Genomic DNA, 21468 nt, shown 5'->3' on the forward strand with positions numbered 1-21468 from the left:
GTACAAGGTTGTAGTGGCGTTGCCCGGCAGAGGAGTTATTGGCCACAGCGAACAATAACTCCTCTGCCGGCTAAACTCCTTCCCATTTGCCACAGCAAGATCTGCTTGGAGATTAATAAATACCGTGTTTATTTGCAGCCAGTTGATACCCATTTTTTTTAGTAATGAGGCCGATTTACATTATTTGAGGCACCTCCTCAATATCTGTTTTACATCCTTTCTGAAAGTGAAAGACAAATTGGTGTTTGTATTTCGATTTCGTACAAGCTTTAATAACCCTGCTAATAATGTCTTACTCCTGAACTTGTAGGAGCTGTACATGTAGGTCTGCCACGATGGAGAAGGGGTCCAACACAACGAGCAGCTTTGACTTTGACTTTGGTGATGGTCACAGTACAACAGTTGCCATGACAACAGCAGCTGTGGTCCTGGTGGTCGTGGGTCTGCTGGTGAAGAAGGTTTTTAGGTCGGGCAAGATTCATTCATTCAATTGTATGAATACTTAAACTCATCGTCAATAAGTGTTGCTCTATCCACTTGTCCTCTTTTCCTTTTCATATTGTACAATTCTACTGATTTGAGTACATCATATAAAGCTGACCATTGATTATAATGAAGGAGGGTATAGCTTCCCTATAACCTCCTTGTTATAATCAAGTACACTGGACAAAGTGTTTAACAGTAATGGCTGTACCATTGGAGAAGGAAAGTTACAAGTTTCTATAATACATAGTACATCCTCTTACTGCTAGAAGAAAAGCTAAATCTCCAGGCAGATTTATCAGTGTCATGTGTTAGTGTTAAAGCTGGCCAAGGAGTACAGCTGGCCAAATGGAGTCATCAGTCACTGTACACACGCCTAGTCCGGCATCACTCCTCTGGCAGCTTTTTATACAATCTCATCCTACGGTAGGAGATTGAAAAATAACTGACCTTAAACGTTAACATGTGTGTTGTAGAAGCCCCCCTGCTGATGTGGAGGTGAACTGTTGGTTCTGTCAGACCGACTGTACGGTTCCCCACGGTAACCAGAACTGCTGGGACTGTCCACACTGTGACCAGTACAACGGCTTTCAGGAGGTTAGCTTTACACTGTTTTCATACCAGGGCTCGAAATACTGGGTGCATGTGCGCCCAGGTGCACCCAAAATTGGAGCTGTGCACCCAAGTATTTTCTGTGGGTGCACAGGGTGCACCCAAATATCTTCTTACGTTTATGTATGTAAAGATGTCAAAGTATACCAGTATACATCATATTCTTGACATCTAAGTGTTAAAAAGATAATATAAATGTCTGTGATGGTAACTACTTGTTTAAGAATTTGATAACTTGTAACTAAGTTTTATCATTAAGTTATAATTATTACTTGAATTTAAGTGGTGCACCCAAAAATTTTTTGGTGCACCCAATTTTTTAAGCTGGGTGCACCAGTGCACCTAATCCCAAAAATGAATTTCGAGCCCTGCATACTGTAGTCATACTTTTGTGGCATTGTAGTAATTAAAGCATTCGTATGAAAGAGAAAAATATCTGGATATAGCAAATTTTAGATATCGCCGGGCCATGACCAAACTAAGGATAAGCGATTATCCACTGGAAATTGAAGCTGGTAGATATAACCGAACTCCTCCTGATGATAGACTATGTATATTTTGCGATAAGAGTTTCATGTATGTAGAAAACGAAATACACTTTGTCCTAGAGTGTTCGCTGTACAAAGATCTGCGAAATGCATTCGCTAATGCTACACATATAGATAAAAAAATATGCGCACCTGATGAAGGAAAATCTGTTCAAATACCTTATGTCATCATCTAACGATATACTGGAAAAACTCTGTAAGCTCGTCCACGCATGTTTTAAGAAGAGAGAAGAAGCATGTAAACTGTAATATATATGTATAGCTTTCCGATTACTTACTATGTATCAAACTGACTGCATTTAGCCCCAATGGGGCATGAATATGCAATAAACTTCATTGTCATTGTCAGTAATACTGTACAGTAATCACCATAGTTGAAGTGTAGTCAAACAGTTATCATACTGTTGTCAAACTAAAGTTGTAGTGTAGTCAAACAGTTGCCATATTGTAGATAAGTGTAGTGTTTTATACTTTAGTCACTGTAATTGTACTATACTGTAGTTGTGCTATTGTCATGCTGTAGTTATACTGTGGTTGTACTGTTGTCCTTTAATAGCATTGTGGTAATACCGTAGTCTTACTGTAGTTGTAGTGTAGTCAGACAGTTCAGTTGTCAGTACTACAAATGTAGTTCTACTGTGGCCATTAACGTTTACTGTTAATACTGTAATTGTACTGTTGTCAGACTGTAGTTGTAGAATTGGCATACCATAGGTGTTTGTGGTTGTGTTTTTATAAACATAATTTTCCTTTACTCTTGGTAAGTATAGCAAAAATATGAATCATACTACTGAATCTGTTTGCCCCAGGACGATGACTATAACAAGCCCATCCCAGCCCAACATCACGAGGAGCTGAACTACGACCGGGTGTCGGCTGTGCCTGCAGCTGGAGCCGCACCTGCGCGCACCTGGAACATCCTCTGTCCCAGCTGCAACAGGAACCAGGCGCTGAAGGTGCAGCTGCTGGCAGAGTTTGTGCCAACAGACGAGGTTTGTTTACTTGTGTATTTATTTGTTTGTTTACTTTCGTCCTCTAACCGTATAGGAGTGTCAATTGATTGGAGTGGTTCCTGACATTCCTGGCTAGATGTTTTGACACTTAACACAACTTTCTCACTCAACTCAGGTGTAAAAATGGGTGCCTGGTTTTTCTAGCTGTACATTGTCAATAGCCTGAGTGCCATCCTCTGTAGTGACCACTGGCTCAATATTGAGCCAGCGGTCACTATGGAGGATGGTACTCAGGCATCATTGTCAATTGATAAATTAAAACCACTGTTTTCATTCAACAAATTTATTTCTGGTAAAACTTTCATGTTTTTCCTGGATAGCTATGATGAGGAGGTAGAGGCTTACAGAGGTTTTTCTAGTTGGACATTGTCAATGGATTAAACCACTATTTTCATCCAATAAAAAATCAATTTTTTGGTAAATTGTCATGTTTATGTCCAGGGTAGCTATGATGAGGAGGTGGAGGCTTACAGGTGGCACCTGGAGCAGCTGTACCAGCTGTGCGGGCCCTGCCAGGTGGCCGTGGGCTGTCACCTGCGCAGACAGGACCAAACCATCCTGGCAGGCTTCATGGGGGACCGTCTGCGGACCTTCCACCCCCGCAACTATGCAGTGAGTCCTTCCAGTTTCCAATCATCATACGTATTTCCTAGAATTATATTTCATATTGTAAATTCATTAACTTTCGTAGCGGTTGACTTTTACCGTAGGATGGCAAAAGATTTTTTTTGCGGTGTTTTACATTTTCATTTGTAATAAATCTGAAACACATAATCACATCATTAATTTGCAGTGGAAAGGTCAACAAGAAAATGAAACCACAGTGAAAGTGTCAATATTTTCCAGTACAGTATTGAGTAATTGGGTTCATGCAGTTCGTTTTCATTCCAACAGGGGGCACTGCTGACTGTGAAGACCCCGGCACACATCACCATTCTGAGGCTTGCAGCAGCCACAGTGGCAGTGACATTGGTGCTGCTAAACCTACTCAGGAGTAAAATGTTGCCAGAAAACCTTCAGAAGAAGTTGCCAGATGTCCTGCACAATGTTGTTCAGACGGAGACCTTATACACGGTGGTGTTCGTTGGCCTCTTCGTCAAACTCATTGCTGTATTATTGGCTGGAAAAGACAGGTTGGTGTACCCCGGTAGTTTCTTAAACTATCAGTGCTTTTAATCTGTTTTTGAGAAGAGGTGCACAGAAAATTCATGCCAGATGATGTTAACGTCTTTAAGTTCACTAGGATTGATTTGAGAAATAGAGTTCAATGTTGTTTTAACTTCTTGGTTGAAACAAACCGGTAGGCAGATAGAAGACAGAAGAAGCATTTTTGTCATGGTTTTGATTTTCCGATGAAGAGGCTACTAGAATAACTGAACATTAAACCACCCCAAAATTTTCATCACTTAATTTAAGGTATCTAATAATATCTTTCTTTTCAGGTTGAGGAGAAGAGATGCACTATGTGTGTTGCTGTGGCTGCTGACCCTAGTGGTGCACATCCCCTGGGGGGTGGGGAAGCTAACCCCAGGGGTGGGGATCCTAACCCCTGGGGTCCAGAAGTGGTGTTACATAGCCATCAGTATTTCCAGCCTCCTGTCCACTCTACTCTGTGTCTTTGGGAAAAGCAAAAAGGTGCCACGACCAAAAAAAACAGAAACATTAAGGTAATTTTTGTTTATCTTTTCATGATTCCAAGCCTATGTGGCTATGTTGCCCACCCGACATGCACCAGAAAGGGTTGCAGTTCTTAGGACTATGGGAAATTACATATTTGAATCTTTGCAAGTTTTTTGAAGTCTCAACTGCAAGATAATCACAAATTTTGTCGTCGTTGATTTGGAATTACTGGTAACTCATCTGTAGTCTTAAAAAGTGGTGTTCACTTGTGCTTTAGTTTATTTAGGGGCAGGTACAGGTAAGGTACGCAGATGTTTAGGTCCAAACCTAAACAATTTTATAAATATGGTACAGGTATTTAGGTACACAGCCCTATTTTACACACACTTTTCCTTCCAGGCCCTTGTCTCCATGGGGAAGCGATGCATCTTATCTGAGTGGGTCTCCTCCAAGTGTTCCTTCTACCCCCAGTACCTCTGCTTACTCCACACCCAGACCTCGCTCACCTCTTAAAAGTGTTCGCCAAACCCCCAACAGAGCCCCAGTGCCAGACAACTTCGATACCCTGTCTATAGGAAAGCAGAGCTGCAGAAGTTCACACAGTTATGCAGGTATGATTTTGTAATTCACTGTTGACTAGTTCTAAATAACATTTTCCAAATCTGTTTCTATACAGCCGGTATAACTGACCTTCCGTTAACACACTGGTCAGCTTCAGTATCTGTATAGCTGGTATATTCACCCTTCGGCGTAACATACCAGTTTTTGTATATAGCTGGCATAACCACCCTTCCAAGTAACGCACCAGCTTTGCAGGTTGAATTTCCTGACGATTGTTTTTTTACTTGAGTCCTCATTTAATCCATGGTGTCTTTCTCTCCCCACCCCCCTCCACAGGACCATTTGGTTTGACCCACAGTTCACCAGCCTCCCTTTTCACAGACTCCAGAAAAACATCGCCACAATTTACAAACATGTCTCCACGACTGGACACAACGTTACCAGAAACAAGTAGAACTAAGCTACAATTCGAAACAGCCTTGCCACAGTTAGGGAGAAACTCACCGCAGTTAGACTCAAATCCGCCAGAAATGGCAAGATATTCACCGCAGTCTGACGCAACGTTGCCGCAGTTTGGTAGGAGTCCACAGTTCGGAAGGAGTTCGCCACTTTTTGGCATGTCGACGAGCTCACTCCGCTATCGATCGCAGCGACCAATCATCAGCCCAGCCAAGTTCCAGCCTCCATCACGCCGTGCCCGGCAGAGCCCATCGCGGGAGCTGATTGGTGTGAAGTCGTTGAGTATCCATGACGATGGGGAGATCAGGAAGAGACCCAGGCAGCTTTTCTCTGAGGGGGAGGAACCACTAACAACCCCACTGGAACAGGAAGGTAAGGGATGACTCATTGCTGATACTGAAAGGGCCAGGTCTTCAAAGGGCTGATTAAATCACAAAGTGTACACGATCTTGACTTGATGATTTTGATTTAAAGATCTTTTGGCAACATTCAGTTCGTTTTCTTTGTTTTTCTTTGGTCGTTTCATTCCCCAGAGAAGGTTTGTTACTCTCTGTACTAAATTGGAAGTATTATTTCCAACAGGACTGTAAATCATGAAATTCATTCTCATAATGTTTTCAGTGACCTTTCCAATACAAAGTCATTGACACTGTAATATGCATTTCCAATATACTACAGAATAGGCAAGGATTTTATACCTTCTTCTCCCTCCTAACGCAAAAAAAAAGCACTGAAAGTAAGGGAACTTACAAGTATCATTATTTCTCTGCTATAGCGGATATTCAGTACGGAAGTGGGAGCGTATCAGGTTCACTGATTTTTCTTTAGGTCCGATCTTTCTGGACTGGTCCAACAAGAAAAAAACTTTCTTTTACTGGAACAGTGGTACCCAGTCCTGGAGTGAAAGCCTGCATCTCCTTTATACCAGAAGAAAAACACTGTGAAAGTAAGCAAACTTTCAGTATGCAGTTACTCAAGCAACAGGGTGATCATGACACTGACAGTGATACTGACAAAAGATACCGGATGGTTTGCTGAAACATCTGACCATTTCTAAAACAATATCCAGTTGCTTGAGTAACTGCTTTTTGGCGTATCTTATTACCTGGATGTCTAACTTTCATCAACGAAACTTTCATCAACGAAACCATTTTTTGTTTGTTATTATCTGCAGCAGCGGATGTTCAGTACGAGACGTCCTCTGCCTACGGGAGTGGCAGCGTGTCAGGCAGCGACGCCGGCAGCAGCGATGGCGGGAACACGACGTCGTCCTGTCGCGTACACAGCACGACCACCGATCAGGCAGAAAACCCGTGGCGACCAGTTTCTCAGCAGCAAAAACCAGCAGGTGGTTATAGTGGGTAACAACTTGCAAGGTGGTGGTTTAGAGTATCATAGTCTTAGTGGAGAATTCATCTGTTGCTGTGTCATAAAGAGCCTTCACACTTAAACCAAATCAGCAGGAATCAAGCAGAACCAGTCAGAATGAAGAATTTGCAAACTTTGTGCCACATTCTGGTGGAAATTCCAAATGGACCTTGCTGGCTGGGGTTAATGACTCCCTCCTCCTATAGGGCGGCGGCAATTGTAGGGCCGGCAGCTAGGAGCGCGATTTTAGTCAGGCTATTTGTCAGTATGATCCTACCCGGGTTTGAACCCACAACCTCCCAAATGCAAAGCAAGCACTAGCTATTGCACCTGTCAATATATGTTCATACAAACTACAACTGCAATAGTGATAGACTAAGTGTAGTTTGGCATCATTTTTTTGTATCAAATGTTACCGTACATTCAGAACTAAGGAAATCAGTAAGTTGAAACTATTCTGTAACCATGACTTTTTTCCAAGCTGTTTGATTAATGTCCTTTCCAGTAATGACCTTTTCTCCTTTATTGTTGTTACAGATCCAGTTGGAGGCTCATTTGCATGGAGATGGCTGTTTGGCCTGAGTGTTGGCTGCAACACAGTTCTGGTGGCTTACGTCATCATGCAGTTTCTGTCTTCTTATCAGACATAACTACAGGGTTGTAGCCAGCACCCGTCCTTCCGTCCTTTGACGGATTTTTGCAGCTGGGGCCGGAACAGATTTTGACCATTCCGTCCTCTGTGACGGACAAAAATTGATATGAAAAGATATAATGAAACTGAGATTTCAAAATGTTCACCCGAGTCACCTTAGAAACATTGCAACGTTTCGCGCCTTGGGATTCAAAATTGAGGGGACGGAAAATGATTTCAGGCTGGCTACAACCCTGCATAACTACATGTGGTGTGAAGAAAAATATTGTATTTGCTACATCATACATCATTACTACATATACATCTGTCTTTCAGAATGTGCATGTTTATTCATTTTTTTGTTTACTTGAAGTTCACTGCAAAACAAGGCTCATGGAACCACTTAATATGCGTTTTGAGTTACAGTACTGGATTCTGAAGACAGATGTTTATTTACCCTTGTCTTAAAAAGTTTTAGATTGTACCCAAATCTAGTTTAGTCTAGTTTCAATATTAGTTGATAAACTTAAACAATGCTACAAGGCATGTGATATACAATGTAGAAACAATCAGTGATGCTTTTGGTTTGAGCTTATATACATGTACGCATGACGATGACGAGATATCAAGTTAATGATTACAAAAAATACCATGATATACTGCAGGCTTCAAACTGTTGCAAGTGTGTAACTCGTAACCTCGCTAACATTAAGGTTACCACACAAATCATGATCAGTAGATGTTACCAGTGCAGTGGAGCAATTTGTTACTTTCATACTTTCTGTATAAAAAGGAAAGAAAAATTAAACTCTTATAAGCTTTGTTCCTAAAATGTGAAAGTCTTGTGACATTCCAAAATACAAGTACACCATATGGCCTCCTTCAGTCAATATTGACCATGGTAAAATCCTAATTGATATCAGCTCTACAGCGTGGATGTGGCTAAACAGTCCTATATGAGAATGACAGTCTCTGCCACATAGGGCACATCTGTAAGCTGACTCGGGTCTGTTGCAGAGATCTTTTCGCAGGATCCACTTTTCATCTGACATGCGCAAAATCCAAGTACATAAACCGCATATTGACATACATTGTATGCCACAAACGAATTCAAGCTCTTAGCTTTGCCATCCAAAAGAAGGCGTGCTAACCACAAGACCCCAAGAGAAGCTAATCTTAATGTATTTGTTTCTTCATCTTATTTGCCCGCCATACAAGGCAAAAAGCTTTATCATAGTCCCCAAGGTCAAGCCAGACTTCGCTCAGAGCGATCAAGGTTTGGGCAACAGCAAGGTGCACTGCTTTGTGTCCAAGGATATCAGTCATCATTGTCAAGCTTTTCTGGAGGTAGAGCATTGCCTTCAAGGTATCGCCTAATGTTTGCAGAGCACGGCGAGAAAGGGCTGCACGAGCAACCTCCATGGAGGAGCTCCCTCATGGAGGTTGCTCGTGCAGCCCTCCATCTCCACGAAGCAAGCTCTATGCACTCATGAATGCAAACACTTGGTTCTCGTCACCTTCATGAATTTTTTAAAACTCAATGGAGAAGCTTGTCTCGTAGAAGACAAACAAACGGGGACGGGCCGAACTAGCACCTTCAACAAATCGAGCTGCACAAATGCTCTATGGAGATATCGTAAATGACAAACATACACAGAAAGAAGAGCAGAGAATTTGGTTCACGTCACCCTCAAAAATCGGTGTTATGGCTCTATATGGAGATATTGTAAACATCAAACATACAAAGAGAGCGGATGTCCGACCGAGAAGCGCCCGACCACGGGCTATATATGTAAACATTTGGTTCACGTCACCCAAAACAAATCGGTCTTAGGGCTCTATACGGTAACAGAGGGCTATTTAAGCAGCCGTCCACGGGCTATGAATGTAAACATTTGGTTTGTATTGATGATGTTCAACACCAAGGACAGATGTAATTGCTCATGTATTGATAGTGTTCAGCACCAAGGACAGGCGTAGCTGCTCATGTACTGATGGTGTACAGCACCAAAAACATATGTATTTGCTCATGTATTGATAGTGTTCAGCACCAAGGACAGACTTAGTTGCGCATGTATTATTGATGTTCGACACCAAGGCCAGACATAGTTCTCACCAAGGCCAGGTGTAGTTGCTCATGTATTGATAGTGTTCAGCACCAAGGACAGACTTAGTTGCTCATGTATTGATGGTGTTCAGCACCAAGGACAGACGAAGCTGCTCATGTACTGATGGTGTTCAGCACCAAGGGCAGGCTTAGTTACTCATGTATTGATGGTGTTCAGCACCAAGGACAGACGTAGTTGCTCATGTATTGATAGTGTTCAGCACCAAGGACAGACTTAGTTGCTCATGTTTTGATAGTGTTCAGCACCAAGGACAGAGTTAGCTGCTCATGTTTTGATAGTGTTCAGCACCAATGACAGAGTTAGCTGCTCTTGTATTGATGGTGTTCAGCACCAAGGACAGGCTTAGTTGCTCATGTATTGATAGTGTTCAGCACCAAGAACAGACTTAGTTGTTCATGTTTTGATAGTGTTCAGCACCAAGAACAGACTTAGTTGTTCATGTTTTGATAGTGTTCAGCACCAAGAACAGACTTAGTTGTTTATATTGATAGTGTTCAGCACCAAGGACAGGCTTAGTTGCTCATGTTTTGATAGTGTTCAGCAGCAAGGACAGACTTAGTTGTTCATGCTTTGATAGTGTCCAACACCAAGGACAGACTTAGTTGCTCATGTATTGATAGTGTTCAGCACCAAGGACAGACGTAGTTGTTCATGTTTTGATAGCGTTCAGCACCAAGAACAGGCTTAGTTGTTTATATATTGATAGTGTTCAGTACCAAGGACAGGCTTAGTTGCTCATGTTTTGATAGTGTTCAGCACCAAGGATAGGCTTAGTTGCTCATGTATTGATAGTGTTCAGCACCAAGGACAGACGTAGTTGTTCATGTATTGATAGTGTTCAGCACCAAGGACAAACTTACTTGCTCATGTATTGATAGTGTTCAGCACCAAGGACAGACGTAGTTGCTGATGTATTGATAGTGTTCAGCACCAAGGACAGACTTAGTTGCTCATGTATTAATAGTTTTCAGCACCAAGGACAGACGTAGTTGCTCATGTATTGATAGTGTTCAGCACCAAGGACAGACTTAGTTGCTCATGTATTGATGGTGTTCAGCACCAAGGACAGACTTAGTTGCTCATGTATTGATGGTGTACAGCACCAAGGACAGACGTAGTTGCTCATGAAGCCAGTGTTCAGCACCAAGGGCAGACGTAGTTGCTCATGTTTTGATAGTGTACAGCACCAAAGACAGACGTAGTTGCTCATGAAGCCAGTGTTCAGTACCAAGGACAGACTTAGTTGCTCACGTATTGATAGTGTTCAGCACCAAGGACAGACGTAGTTGCTCATGTATTGATGGTGTTCAGCACCAAGGACAGACTTAGTTGCTCATGTATTGATGGTGTTCAGCACCAAGGACAGACTTAGTTGCTCACGTATTGATAGTGTTCAGCACCAAGGACAGACGTAGTTGCTCATGTATTGATAGTGTTCAGCACCAAGGACAGACTTAGTTGCTCATGTATTGATGGTGTTCAGCACCAAGGACAGACTTAGTTGCTCATGTATTGATGGTGTACAGCACCAAGGACAGACGTAGTTGCTCATGAAGCCAGTGTTCAGTACCAAGGACAGACTAGTTGCTCATATATGGATGGTGTTCAGCACCAAGGACAGACTTATTTTCTCATGTCTTGATAGTGTTCAGCACCAAGGACGGGCTTAGTTACACCCCATAAGCTGTTTGGTGCGGATTTCCATGATCTTTTACGTATACCGTATTCATTTTAATTCCACCATTCCACATAAATCATGACCACTCACTCTCTCTCACTCAGGTCCGCATGCTCCGGGATGGAGCGTAGCGCCTGCACACACGGATCTCCACATAGGTCTGTTGAGGACCAGCACCCAGGCGGTGGTAAGGTCGAGGCCAGCAGCCCTCAGGTCGTCCCTCAGTTGTCCTTGCCAGGGACGGCCCCTGGGGCGGGACCAGTTGGGTGGGGTCGGTTCCCTCAGAAGGGCAGCAGTTTCCAGAGGTGGCTCTGTCCTGGCAATGTGACCAAACAGCCGTAGACGGGCCTGGCGCACCTTATTGGACAGTTGGGGTTCACTGGTGGTCTCGCGCAGGGTGGCATTGGATACATAGTCATGCCACATGATCCCCAGGATTCTCCTTTGGCACTTAGTATCAAAGGCGTCGAGTTGACGCTCCTGGGCAGCAGTGAGAGTCCAAGTCTCTGCCCCGTAGAGAAGGATGGACAGCACGAGGCTGTTGTAGAGCCTCATCTTTGTCTGCGCAGAGATCTTGCTGCTGGTCCAAACCCTGTCCAGACTGGCCATTGCCGATGCGGAATTCATGACCACTTGAATCTAATGTAAATCGCAATCGATTCATTCTTCGCTTAGCTTAATGTATGCCTGCCAAAGCCAGCAGCATGTTGACTTAAACGTAATAATTGTCTTTTCGCAGGCCTCCACAGCTCAAAGCTAAACTAACGATCGTACACCTGAGGTCCAGATCGCTGCAGCGCGGAAAGGCAGCACTGTAAAGGGTAACAGCCTTGTCGAATTATCCAGGATCCTTCGTCAGCCTTCGCAGCCTTCGAATTCCCTTTTCAAGACGTAAGTCACCGAGAATCTTAAGAGCCTCCACATCCATACAGGGGTAAATTCAGTTGTATACTGCGAATTAAACCAAGGACGTTATACAAGACTTTTATAACGTCCTTGATTCGACGCAGCCTTTGCGGACAACACAGCTGGGGTTTGCGGAGGCGTCGTAGCTTTTGTACTTTTGGTCTTTCGTAGCGGTTGGATACTGTGTACTGTGATATCCCACTGAACACTTTTTATCATGATACTTTCTAGAGCGGAGATGTAAATCGCGCGTCATGTTGAGTCCAGTCCGTGTTACAGAACGGTGAATGACCCAACTGCCCCTGCTCGAAAGCGTCACCAAGCGACTTATTTGGAATCTACATCTAAAGTCAATTTAGCTATAGAAAGTTGCCTGCAAGTCTACGTGAGTCAATCCTGGTTTCCGACGGCGAAGAGGATTTGGTGCCGATCAGTCTAGTATTTACCAGACCTCTCCAATGCTATTTGAATAGATAGAAATCGCCGCAAGTATTAGCCATCCAAAGAAGGTAGTAGTAAAAGAACAAGAAACAGTCATGCCTTCAAGTACCAGAGTTACCAACCTAGGATTGATGTGTTAACAAAATTCGTGTTTTCCCAGGACTATCGTAGCGTGGGATTTCTTATCAGCAAGCACAGTAAGGGCAGCTTCTCTGGGTAGTTTTAAAGACCACTTGCAGACAGATGTGCAAAATTTAGGTGTGCCGGGTCGTTTAGTATAATATAATATAACCAGCTGCTGCAGCGCTGCGTGCCTGCGAAGCTGGTGTGCGCCGAAGGACGGTTCATATACTGGCTATATAGATCCAGATACAGTTGGCCCTTATATGTCCTCAAATCCGACGGACTAACTTCTTCAGCAAATTTTTTTCTCCGGCCCGTTTGGCCAATTTTGACCACTTGTTTCAGCCAACAAAGTGCATGCATTGTCAGCTGAACACCGGAGACGTCGAAGGTCCCCTATAAGTGCTGTTGGTACGTTAATCAGGTTTCTAAGTCGACCCATTTCTGACGTTTGCCAAATACAAGAATGTAAAATGCGTTGTACATGTTTAAAAGGGCACGAGAGAGCCGGTAAGAAAAGTGGACATTGTACTGCTTACACGTTCAGCTGGGAAAAAACGTTGCAATTGGACACTAGCTGTTGTATGATATTTCTCTCTCTCTCTCACAATATTGCCCTCAACAGCACCCACCCCCATCCCCAAATGTTTTAGAATTTCGCACGGACAAAAGATACAGAAAAAGATTTTTTAGGACAAAAGATAGAGAAACCCGAAGTTCTGCTGTGGTATCACTTAGGAAAGCCACTGGGGGGGTTGGGAAGTCGACCTTGACTTTTATCTGCCAACACCTTACCTGTTTCCCGTCACAAACTATCCAGAGCCGAAACGCAGACACACGTCATCTTAGCTAGTTTATCGGTTATCCTATATTTTCTCCTATGGGCTTACCAAGAGTTGTAACAGAGTAAGGCTCGCGTCACATTTTCACAAAGGGGCCCGGTCGGGTAGGCTGTTTTAACACAGTGTTTCGCTGGCTGAGACCCCCTCCCGAGCGGTAACTGTAGGGCCGGCCGCTAGGAGCGCGATTTTAGTCAGGCTACCGGCCGGGCAGTTTTGGAACTTCGATATAGAAGACAACAAAATACAAAACGGACCAAGATAATTTAACAGCATGCCTTGTGCATATTTATTGGCATATTCAATTTTTCGTTTCCGCAAACAGCCCGGCCGGGCCCCGGGTAAGAAATATTACGTAGGCCTAATTAGGATTATTCTCAGGCTAACACCGTACAGACACACCCAAAACAGCAGTAACTAACAGAAGAAAATAATATACTTTTCCTCTCATATAGGAAATCGGGACGTGTGGATATTTGAAACGGCAAGCCTGTTATGTAGACCGTGAGCATTACTGTATGCCATGCTGATTTGATATATCGATGACATCCTCTGGAGATCCTCCAAAAAAGTGCCTTCATTATGAAATCTAAGTGGTTGGGAAGGTTCAACAAATAACCAAACACGTTGAGTATGGAATACTGAACAATATAGTCTTCATTTTTGCTTTTACACATCTTCTTTGACCTCTCAGAATTGACGTTAGCATTTTATGACATTAGTATGTGTTGTCCAATCTACGGCATATATTTGCTCATTTTGCAGCTGATTTGTACGATTTGCAGCACAGTTGAAAACTTTTTCCATTTTTGTTGTTGGAAATGGCCGAAAATTGGCGCGCGCGTGGATGTCATGCATATAATCAAATCAACATGGCCTCAGGCCAAGAAGTTAGGATACGCTTGGATACGCAATGGTGCATGACCACAGTACCAGTCTGCAGCGCCTCCCTGCGGCCAGGTATGAACAGCAGCCCCCTGCCGTCCGTCCCACAGTCTAGTCAAAATGGCGACCAGTAGAGGGGTCCGGAGTTGGGCGCTCTGTTACTGGAGTATTTTCACACACATTTGGATAGTTTTCGCGGCGGAAGGTGAGTTCATATCGTAGTTCATACTCTTTTCTTGTTGTAGGCAAAAAATTGCGGCTTGTTGTGTTGTTAATCGGTGGCAAAACGACTTGTTCTAACTCCAGTACTGCGATCGCTATTGAACAGATAGCACTCCCATTCAAAAGACCTTCTACTTTGCAGTGTTAAAAGTGGAGGTAGTTTCTCCGTAGATACATTAACGACATGGAAGGATCATTATCTAGGTAAATTTGATAATATTTCTGATTGTATTGTCTTCGTAAGTGCCCTGGTTGTCTCGGTTCTCGGTTTAGCGAAGCGGGTATTGTCGCCCGGCGGTGTTAGCGGGCCTGGCCCACCGCCGGGCACCCCGACCCACGTCCGGCGGGCGCACCTCACTTATGCAGGGCACGTGCCAGCCCCAACACCGGGCAGGCCGGTTCCCGTAATTCCATCAAAGTTATCAGGACTGTCGATGAGTGTTTCTTGTAGAAGCAAGGGTTCGCGCCCTCTCGCTGCCAAGTTTGGCATTAGTTTAGCGACGTTAGCGTGCAGAGAATGTTTTTAGGAAACGCCGTTTTGGTTAGAGTCAACCTTAATTTCTGCTTTCACAGACTGACAAGTACAGACGAGACACAAACAGAACGTTTGAGCCCGACAAAATCCTTCTATTTTTGATACCCTTTACAGATAAAGAAGTCACAGTTTAGTGCATATCTGTTTGTAAATAATATTTCTTTACTTTCTTCAGACAGAAAACGCAAATCAAAGTCAGCACAAGTTGTTATGAAACAGAAGTTTCCTTTGCCTTAATTTGGAGCATGTCGGTGCAACTGAAAACTCTCCGAGACTCAACTTTGTTTTTGACGTTTTCGACTTTCAGTTGTCTACGTTTAAAACACATTCTGGAATTGTTCTGACGCCCCTAAACTAAGGTTTTAAGAAGGTGTAAAAAGCAACACGTTACGTGAAGAGATGTAATTTCAGTGGCTTTTCTCTCCATAGAAAATGGTCCCCACACACAAAGCCTAGCGAAAAGCCGTGAAGTGGTCTTGATGGGGTTTAATAAAATGAGGACCCAGTACTCGTCAGACTCATGGACTGGTGCTGGCTTTTCTTTTGTTTTCCTTTTAGTTTTTCTCCTAAACACTGCCTGGCTGCGTGTTGTGTTTACTACAAGTATCATCAAAACAGATACTTAGACCCTCAAATCCACTTGGATGGTTTTAGCAGAACTCCAACTTCTCATTCATAATATTTGGCAGCAACTTCTGTAAAATTTGTCCTAAAGACATTCTCAAGAACTTATAAAGATTATAGAGATATAATGAGTGTGCAAATAGGATGTCTTAAGAAATGATTTTTGTCCGTTTTGTTGTTGATGAATAGGTATGTAAACAAAAGTAATGTTACACCATTTTAAGGAGTTGTGTTGTCTTTGGCTTTATTGTAAGCAAAAACTTGTAGCTGTAATATTATCTCGATGTTTTGAGTTAATTAATCCGCTGGGATTGAATAGAAGGGATTTGAGTCTAGGAAGTTAACTCATAGATCCTTTAATTCTGATTGCCTACAGGAAGAAATTCCTTGATATAATCAAATGGTAGAGAAATGTAAACAAATAAAGGAAGAACACAAACAGTGAAGTGATTTTGGCTAGCAGGACTGTAGGAAAATTTTCTTTGAGCACTTGATTAAGTGATTTCTAGCCATCAACTTCAGTTCTATGAGAGTAAAAACATAGACATGGGTGTTGGGCTTAATCAGGTCCAAGTCCAGGTTTACATTTAGAGGCTTATGTTCTTGGATGTTGTACCGAGTCCGGACCAGGTCCAGCAAACCGGTATCCACTGTTTGTTGGTTACCATTGAATTCGGAAAGTCATCTGTCAAGCCACAAAAAAATCTCCAAGCAGATGAATCACAGAGTCGTAGTTTTTCTAGCACAAGAAGCAGTCCCCTGTTTTTTGGGAGCGGGTTCATTGGATTGTTCCGTTGTATGCATGGGATGTCTGGCAAAACTAGGCTACAAACACAGACACAATTGGGCGCACCATTTTGCACTTAATATCTAACAGAAAACGGCAGGTTACTCTCGTGCATCTCCTGTACCTACTAGTACTGTACTAGTACTAATAACATGAGTTGACAAACAAATAAAACCTGTGTACACGGTCGTGTACTACATTGTGCTATGTGCACACATACTGACCACAAAACAGGGTTATCATTAGATCTCTATCTCTATTGTTGTCTCATGTCTGTCTTCTACGTCTTAGAACAACCAAACAAAACATAGATTTCTTACAGGATATCTTGATACCATATGATATATACATTTGGAGGAGCAAGTAATAAAATGTATCCCAAAAAAATCACAATAACTTTGAATCGTAACTGTCGTAAAATATTTTGTCATTTGTTGTGAATATGTGTGGAGAAGGGTGACTGGGTGGTCTGTATATTATCGGTCTGTTGAAGTCTTGCCCTACTTTCTTTTTTGTCGTTTGGGAGCGACCCTTTAGGGTACAGATAGTGTGGTTTGTTTTCTGCATCCCAAGTGTGAAATGTCAAGATGTTGATTGTGATAACAACATCATGAAGTCTTGTTCCCAGAGTCTTTCAAATCTGACTCCTTCCCATGCTAGAAAAATCTGGTGAAATTTTCTCAGAGAAGTTTGCTGGCAAGACATGGCCCACAATTTGATATGATGTTATGTGGAAATTTGCTGGCAGTATATCATTAAGTTTGTATTTACACTTTGCAAATTTCATATTGTATAGGGCAGCTGGTTACTAGGTGTTAACTGTTAAGCATTCATTTTGCCATCCAACTCATAAATATAATGTTATGATGTCTAAAAAGATGCAAAATATAAACATTCCAGCCCATTTTCATGTGAAATTTATTGTGGTTCCATAAAAAAATGTGGACATATTATGCATGAAGTACACATAAATGTATATTGGTAACCATATAGGATAAACCAAAATGACCATAACTCTATTACCTATAATGGCACATTGCTTGATGTGCTTTAAAATGTGATCTAAAACTAACAAAGTAAGAGGAAGAACAATTTCTCAATTTCTGTCAAATTTTGTATATTTTTGGAAACCCACATCTTTATAGGGATGAAATCGTCCACAAGTTGTTGAAAGCTCATGTAGTGTCTGTAATGACGTTTTACCCACAAGGGCCCGAGACGCGCATCCCCGGGTAATGAAATTATGAATATAACGTCCCAATATTATCTACGGGGACGTTCAACAATTCCGGCCCTCGCTATGGCCTGATGAACAACATCACTTGATGGATTCCGTTCGAGCTCGCTGAGCAGCGAAATGACATCACGTTTTCATGTAGATATGTAATCATATTCAACAACTATCCCTGCAACAGGAATTCGATTTGGTATTGTAAAAAAAAATGAAGCCATCAGCTTTGCCAATGAGGAAACTGCTGTCTGTATGTTGATGACAGGTTTCTGTGCTCGTAATAGCGCCGAATCTCGTGGGACCTCTCCTGTTTACCTAATGTGGAATTATGAATATCTGATATTTTTCCATCTCGCTCTAGTCCCCCCGAGCAGTGATCAACAACTGTTCCTTCCTATGCTGATTTATGATGCCATCATCAATTCATTGCCTCGGTTTTAGACATATCTAGACAGAAATTTAGTAAGGAGACCACAGAGGAAAAGTTGAATCTGACTACATTTGAACCCTGTATGTATATCAAATTACAGAAGTGTAGTCTTAGCATATTGTTTCAGTTTTGTGATTAGATTCAGAGCAAGGTATAGACATACAGACTTTTTTAAATATTGATGTTCCTATATTTATAAAAGTATAAACTTTTTTTCAAAATCGGAGAACCCAAAAATTAGAATTGAAGCATAAGCAAATCCTTTTTTGTGATCAGCGCAGCAAAGCTCATAACACCATAGACTAAAGTCTATGCTGTTCCTTGTGTGGTATTTGTATATTCTCAAGCAGAGGTTGAGTCATAGAAATACTACATAGAGTGGTAGTCGGAAAAATTACCCTCAGAGAGTGCCGGTAATTTTCTACTACATCAAACAATGGATAGTGGGTGAGTGAGTGATCTAATATCTTGGCAACTCAACCTCTGCTTGGAGAAAAGCATTTGTAGTCAACACTCTTGGGTGCTTCTTTGTAAGGACCCCTTTGTGGAGCAAATCACCATAAATGGGAACAAATACAGGGTAATAGTCCATAGTTAGACCGGGCAGAATCGTAACAGTGCTTCTCCGCGCCAAAGTGGTCGTTACAAAAGTCTACACCGCTCTAATGCCGCCTGCTAACTACCTTTTGACATAGAGGTTTTATTGTACGCACAGTTATTATTCCTTGCGACTGATACAGATGATTATGAAACGGCATTACGGTGATGTCTGATGGATACGTGTGCCGTTAAGAGTCGTTTCCTGGCCGTGGACTTGGTTATATCGCCGAATGTTTTGTAATGGGGGCTCAAACACATAATGATTCGGTATCTGAGCTCTGGGGACGGAAAGAGTTGTTTATCTGGCGGTGCAGATACCATGAATTTTTGATCAACCAAACGGTTCCACAGGGCGATCAGCAATTTTGTCCGTGCACCCTACCTGCATACAAATTTCAGTTTCGATCCTTAGAGTGACAAGAATATAAACTAGAATGGACTTTATAGTTATTTGTATTGTCTATTGTCTGTTTGAGAATGTCACAATACACTACTAGTATCATGTTTCAATTCATGTTTTTTTGTCCCTGTATGCATGTATGACCCTTCTAAGAAAGATAATCATTGACTTTTGATAATTCACTATTAAATTACTGGATACTACTAGACTTTAAGTGCTACAAATTCACAAGTCAAATGGTTACATGATGTATGTGGTACATCAACACAGAAGGATTTTGACATACTTTCTTGTTTTGAAAAGTATTTACAATTCAAATTTATCAGGATACAGACAAAACTTTTACATCAATGAAGACAATTTTGTTTGTTTGACAAGTGCACAAACAACAAATATGAAACAAAACCACCCGATTGATGATATAAATATGTAATATTAGAGAAGAAAATTTGTTGTTAACAGATTTTTTTTTTACTGGCAAAGACATGAAAGAGCCAAAAGGGAATAAAAAGGATGCAAAAAGCAGTCTTAAAGTTAAACTCGCCCTTAATTTTATCAAAGGACGTATATTTTTTCTTCTGCCTGTGTCGAGTTTTCCCTGTAACAGGCGGGATGTGAAGCTCGGGTGATGCTGAACTTGCAGCTTCGCGGGTTGATTTGATTAATGTCACCAGCGGGAAGCTGATGAGGTAATTCATTAGTGGGCCGGTGGCTGCTTTTACGCCTCGATGAAAAATGTGTCGCGTGTACCACCGACATGAAACACGCACCCTCACCAAATCACGTGCCAACGTCGTCCACACCTGTTCCTACTTCAGGACTGACTACGCTAAAGTGATTATTAAGACTTTGTAGCAAATTTGCTCCTATGTAATTACAGTCCATGTATCAAATTGTTGACGACATCAAACTGTGAAAGCGAATGTATCTTTAGAAGCTGTGTTAGAAACTAGAAAAAGGATTGGCTGGGAGAATTTCGCGTGTCAGACTCGGATGGGATGTCAAGTAGAACTAATGGCACCCGTCAAAAAGTCATTGGCGTGGACTGTTGCATCCTAAATGTAACTGCAAAATGGCCTGTCTCTATGCAGCATCCCATATGCTTGACTGGACAAATCCAATTTCAATCTCAGGCGAGACGATCATTACTCCGGCACAAACCCGTCGGGCGACGCGACATCGGGGTGATTTCATTACGTGTCATTCGGGCCTGATTCCGCGGGCTTATCGTGTATGCTGCTTCGCCGTCTCCTTGCCAATTGCGGAATGATTTTCTGGAAATTTGCGAGCCCGTCCGTGTTTAGGGGGGGATTTGATAAGCAGGTGTGATTGCAGACTGATTACATTTTTTATAGCTCTCAGCCCTCCGTCATTTTCTGCCAAAAATGAAAGTACAGGTATTCAGTGATATTAATATCATATACCAGGACTCCAGGAGGTCCGTGTTGATTATTTCTTAACTCCCCAAAATTGATTGAAATTGGTATTTGCTTGACTTGTTGACTTTCGGACGTAAAGCAAATCCAGAGCCTTGTAAAAATGCTTATAATGTACATAAAAAAGTAGCATACAGTCTTCAAAGTAAAGAGAACAAAATCACAACAGCGTGTCATTGTCAGATTGACTTTATGGTAGCATTGCATTTCAATGCCAGAAAGACCTTACCTACTCATACACCAAATATTGCAAGAACCTTGCCTGAAGATACCAGGTGTTCTCTAGTTATCTTCGAACAAACATCCCCATGACAATCAAACAGCAGTCACTACAATGCCCCCATTTCACAAAAGTAAAAAATCTGGCAGCCTTGCTTACACTTTACAGTGCCCGTATCTACTTGACAAATCAGACCAGTTGTAAAGAGAAGGGCATCCCCTGGTGAGACCCTGGCCACCCTAATGGTGAGGTCATATCCTTGTCATGGCCTGAGAGAGATGGTTGGCAGGTTGCCCCCGGCAACCAGGGATGGATGTAGTTGAGTATTACATGGGGCACAACAGTGGGCCTGGCCCCGTGGGAGTTAGCTGGTCTAGTGGGGACCTTATTAGATGGTTACACATGATACAGGATAATGCTATTCCATTTAAAGTACAGTATGGCTCTCTATTTGTAGTAGTGTAATATTACTCTCCAAGCAGAGGTTAGCCTCCGGCTGTTTTTTTAGGTCGTTTTTATCTGGCTTTCTATTTTGTTTTGCATATTGCGTAGTTAGGTTTTGACAACAGCCTAACCTCTGCTTGGAGAGTAGTGTAATATATGCTTTCTAAAAATGCTGTTAATTCATTCATCTTTGTAGGGACTTGCATTTAAGGTCGCAATAGATAGGAAAGGGAGTATTCTCAT

General features: G+C 42.2%; 2 protein-coding genes across 4 annotated transcripts in view; both read left to right on the forward strand.

The window, feature by feature from the left end:
- Window positions 1-8140, forward strand: part of LOC118430709 (transmembrane protein 201-like) — an 8954-nt gene extending 814 nt beyond the window's left edge. The window contains exons 2-12 of one of the 3 annotated variants that reach the window (XM_035841714.1): window positions 311-466; window positions 960-1080; window positions 2453-2635; window positions 3098-3268; window positions 3551-3789; window positions 4099-4323; window positions 4676-4887; window positions 5174-5668; window positions 6471-6644; window positions 7202-7314; window positions 7542-8140. In XM_035841714.1, the coding sequence (XP_035697607.1) occupies window positions 336-466; window positions 960-1080; window positions 2453-2635; window positions 3098-3268; window positions 3551-3789; window positions 4099-4323; window positions 4676-4887; window positions 5174-5668; window positions 6471-6644; window positions 7202-7314 (2064 nt within the window). In that variant the 5' untranslated portion in view covers window positions 311-335 and the 3' untranslated portion in view covers window positions 7542-8140. Of the gene's footprint in view, window positions 1-310; window positions 467-959; window positions 1081-2452; window positions 2636-3097; window positions 3269-3550; window positions 3790-4098; window positions 4324-4675; window positions 4888-5173; window positions 5669-6470; window positions 6645-7201 lie in introns of all 3 variants that reach the window. The other 2 variants (XM_035841713.1, XM_035841715.1) reach the window with 2 other exon arrangements.
- A 6217-nt stretch (window positions 8141-14357) lies between these two features.
- The window catches only part of LOC118430062 (ephrin type-A receptor 5-like), a 154897-nt gene continuing 147786 nt past the window's right edge, over window positions 14358-21468 (forward strand). Inside the window, exon 1 of the mRNA XM_035840770.1 lies at window positions 14358-14501. Coding sequence (XP_035696663.1) covers window positions 14417-14501 — 85 coding nt within the window. The 5' untranslated portion in view covers window positions 14358-14416. The remainder of the gene's footprint in view (window positions 14502-21468) is intronic.

The sequence above is a fragment of the Branchiostoma floridae genome, chromosome 14, assembly GCF_000003815.2.
Source record: "Branchiostoma floridae strain S238N-H82 chromosome 14, Bfl_VNyyK, whole genome shotgun sequence".
Taxonomy (NCBI): domain Eukaryota; kingdom Metazoa; phylum Chordata; class Leptocardii; order Amphioxiformes; family Branchiostomatidae; genus Branchiostoma; species Branchiostoma floridae.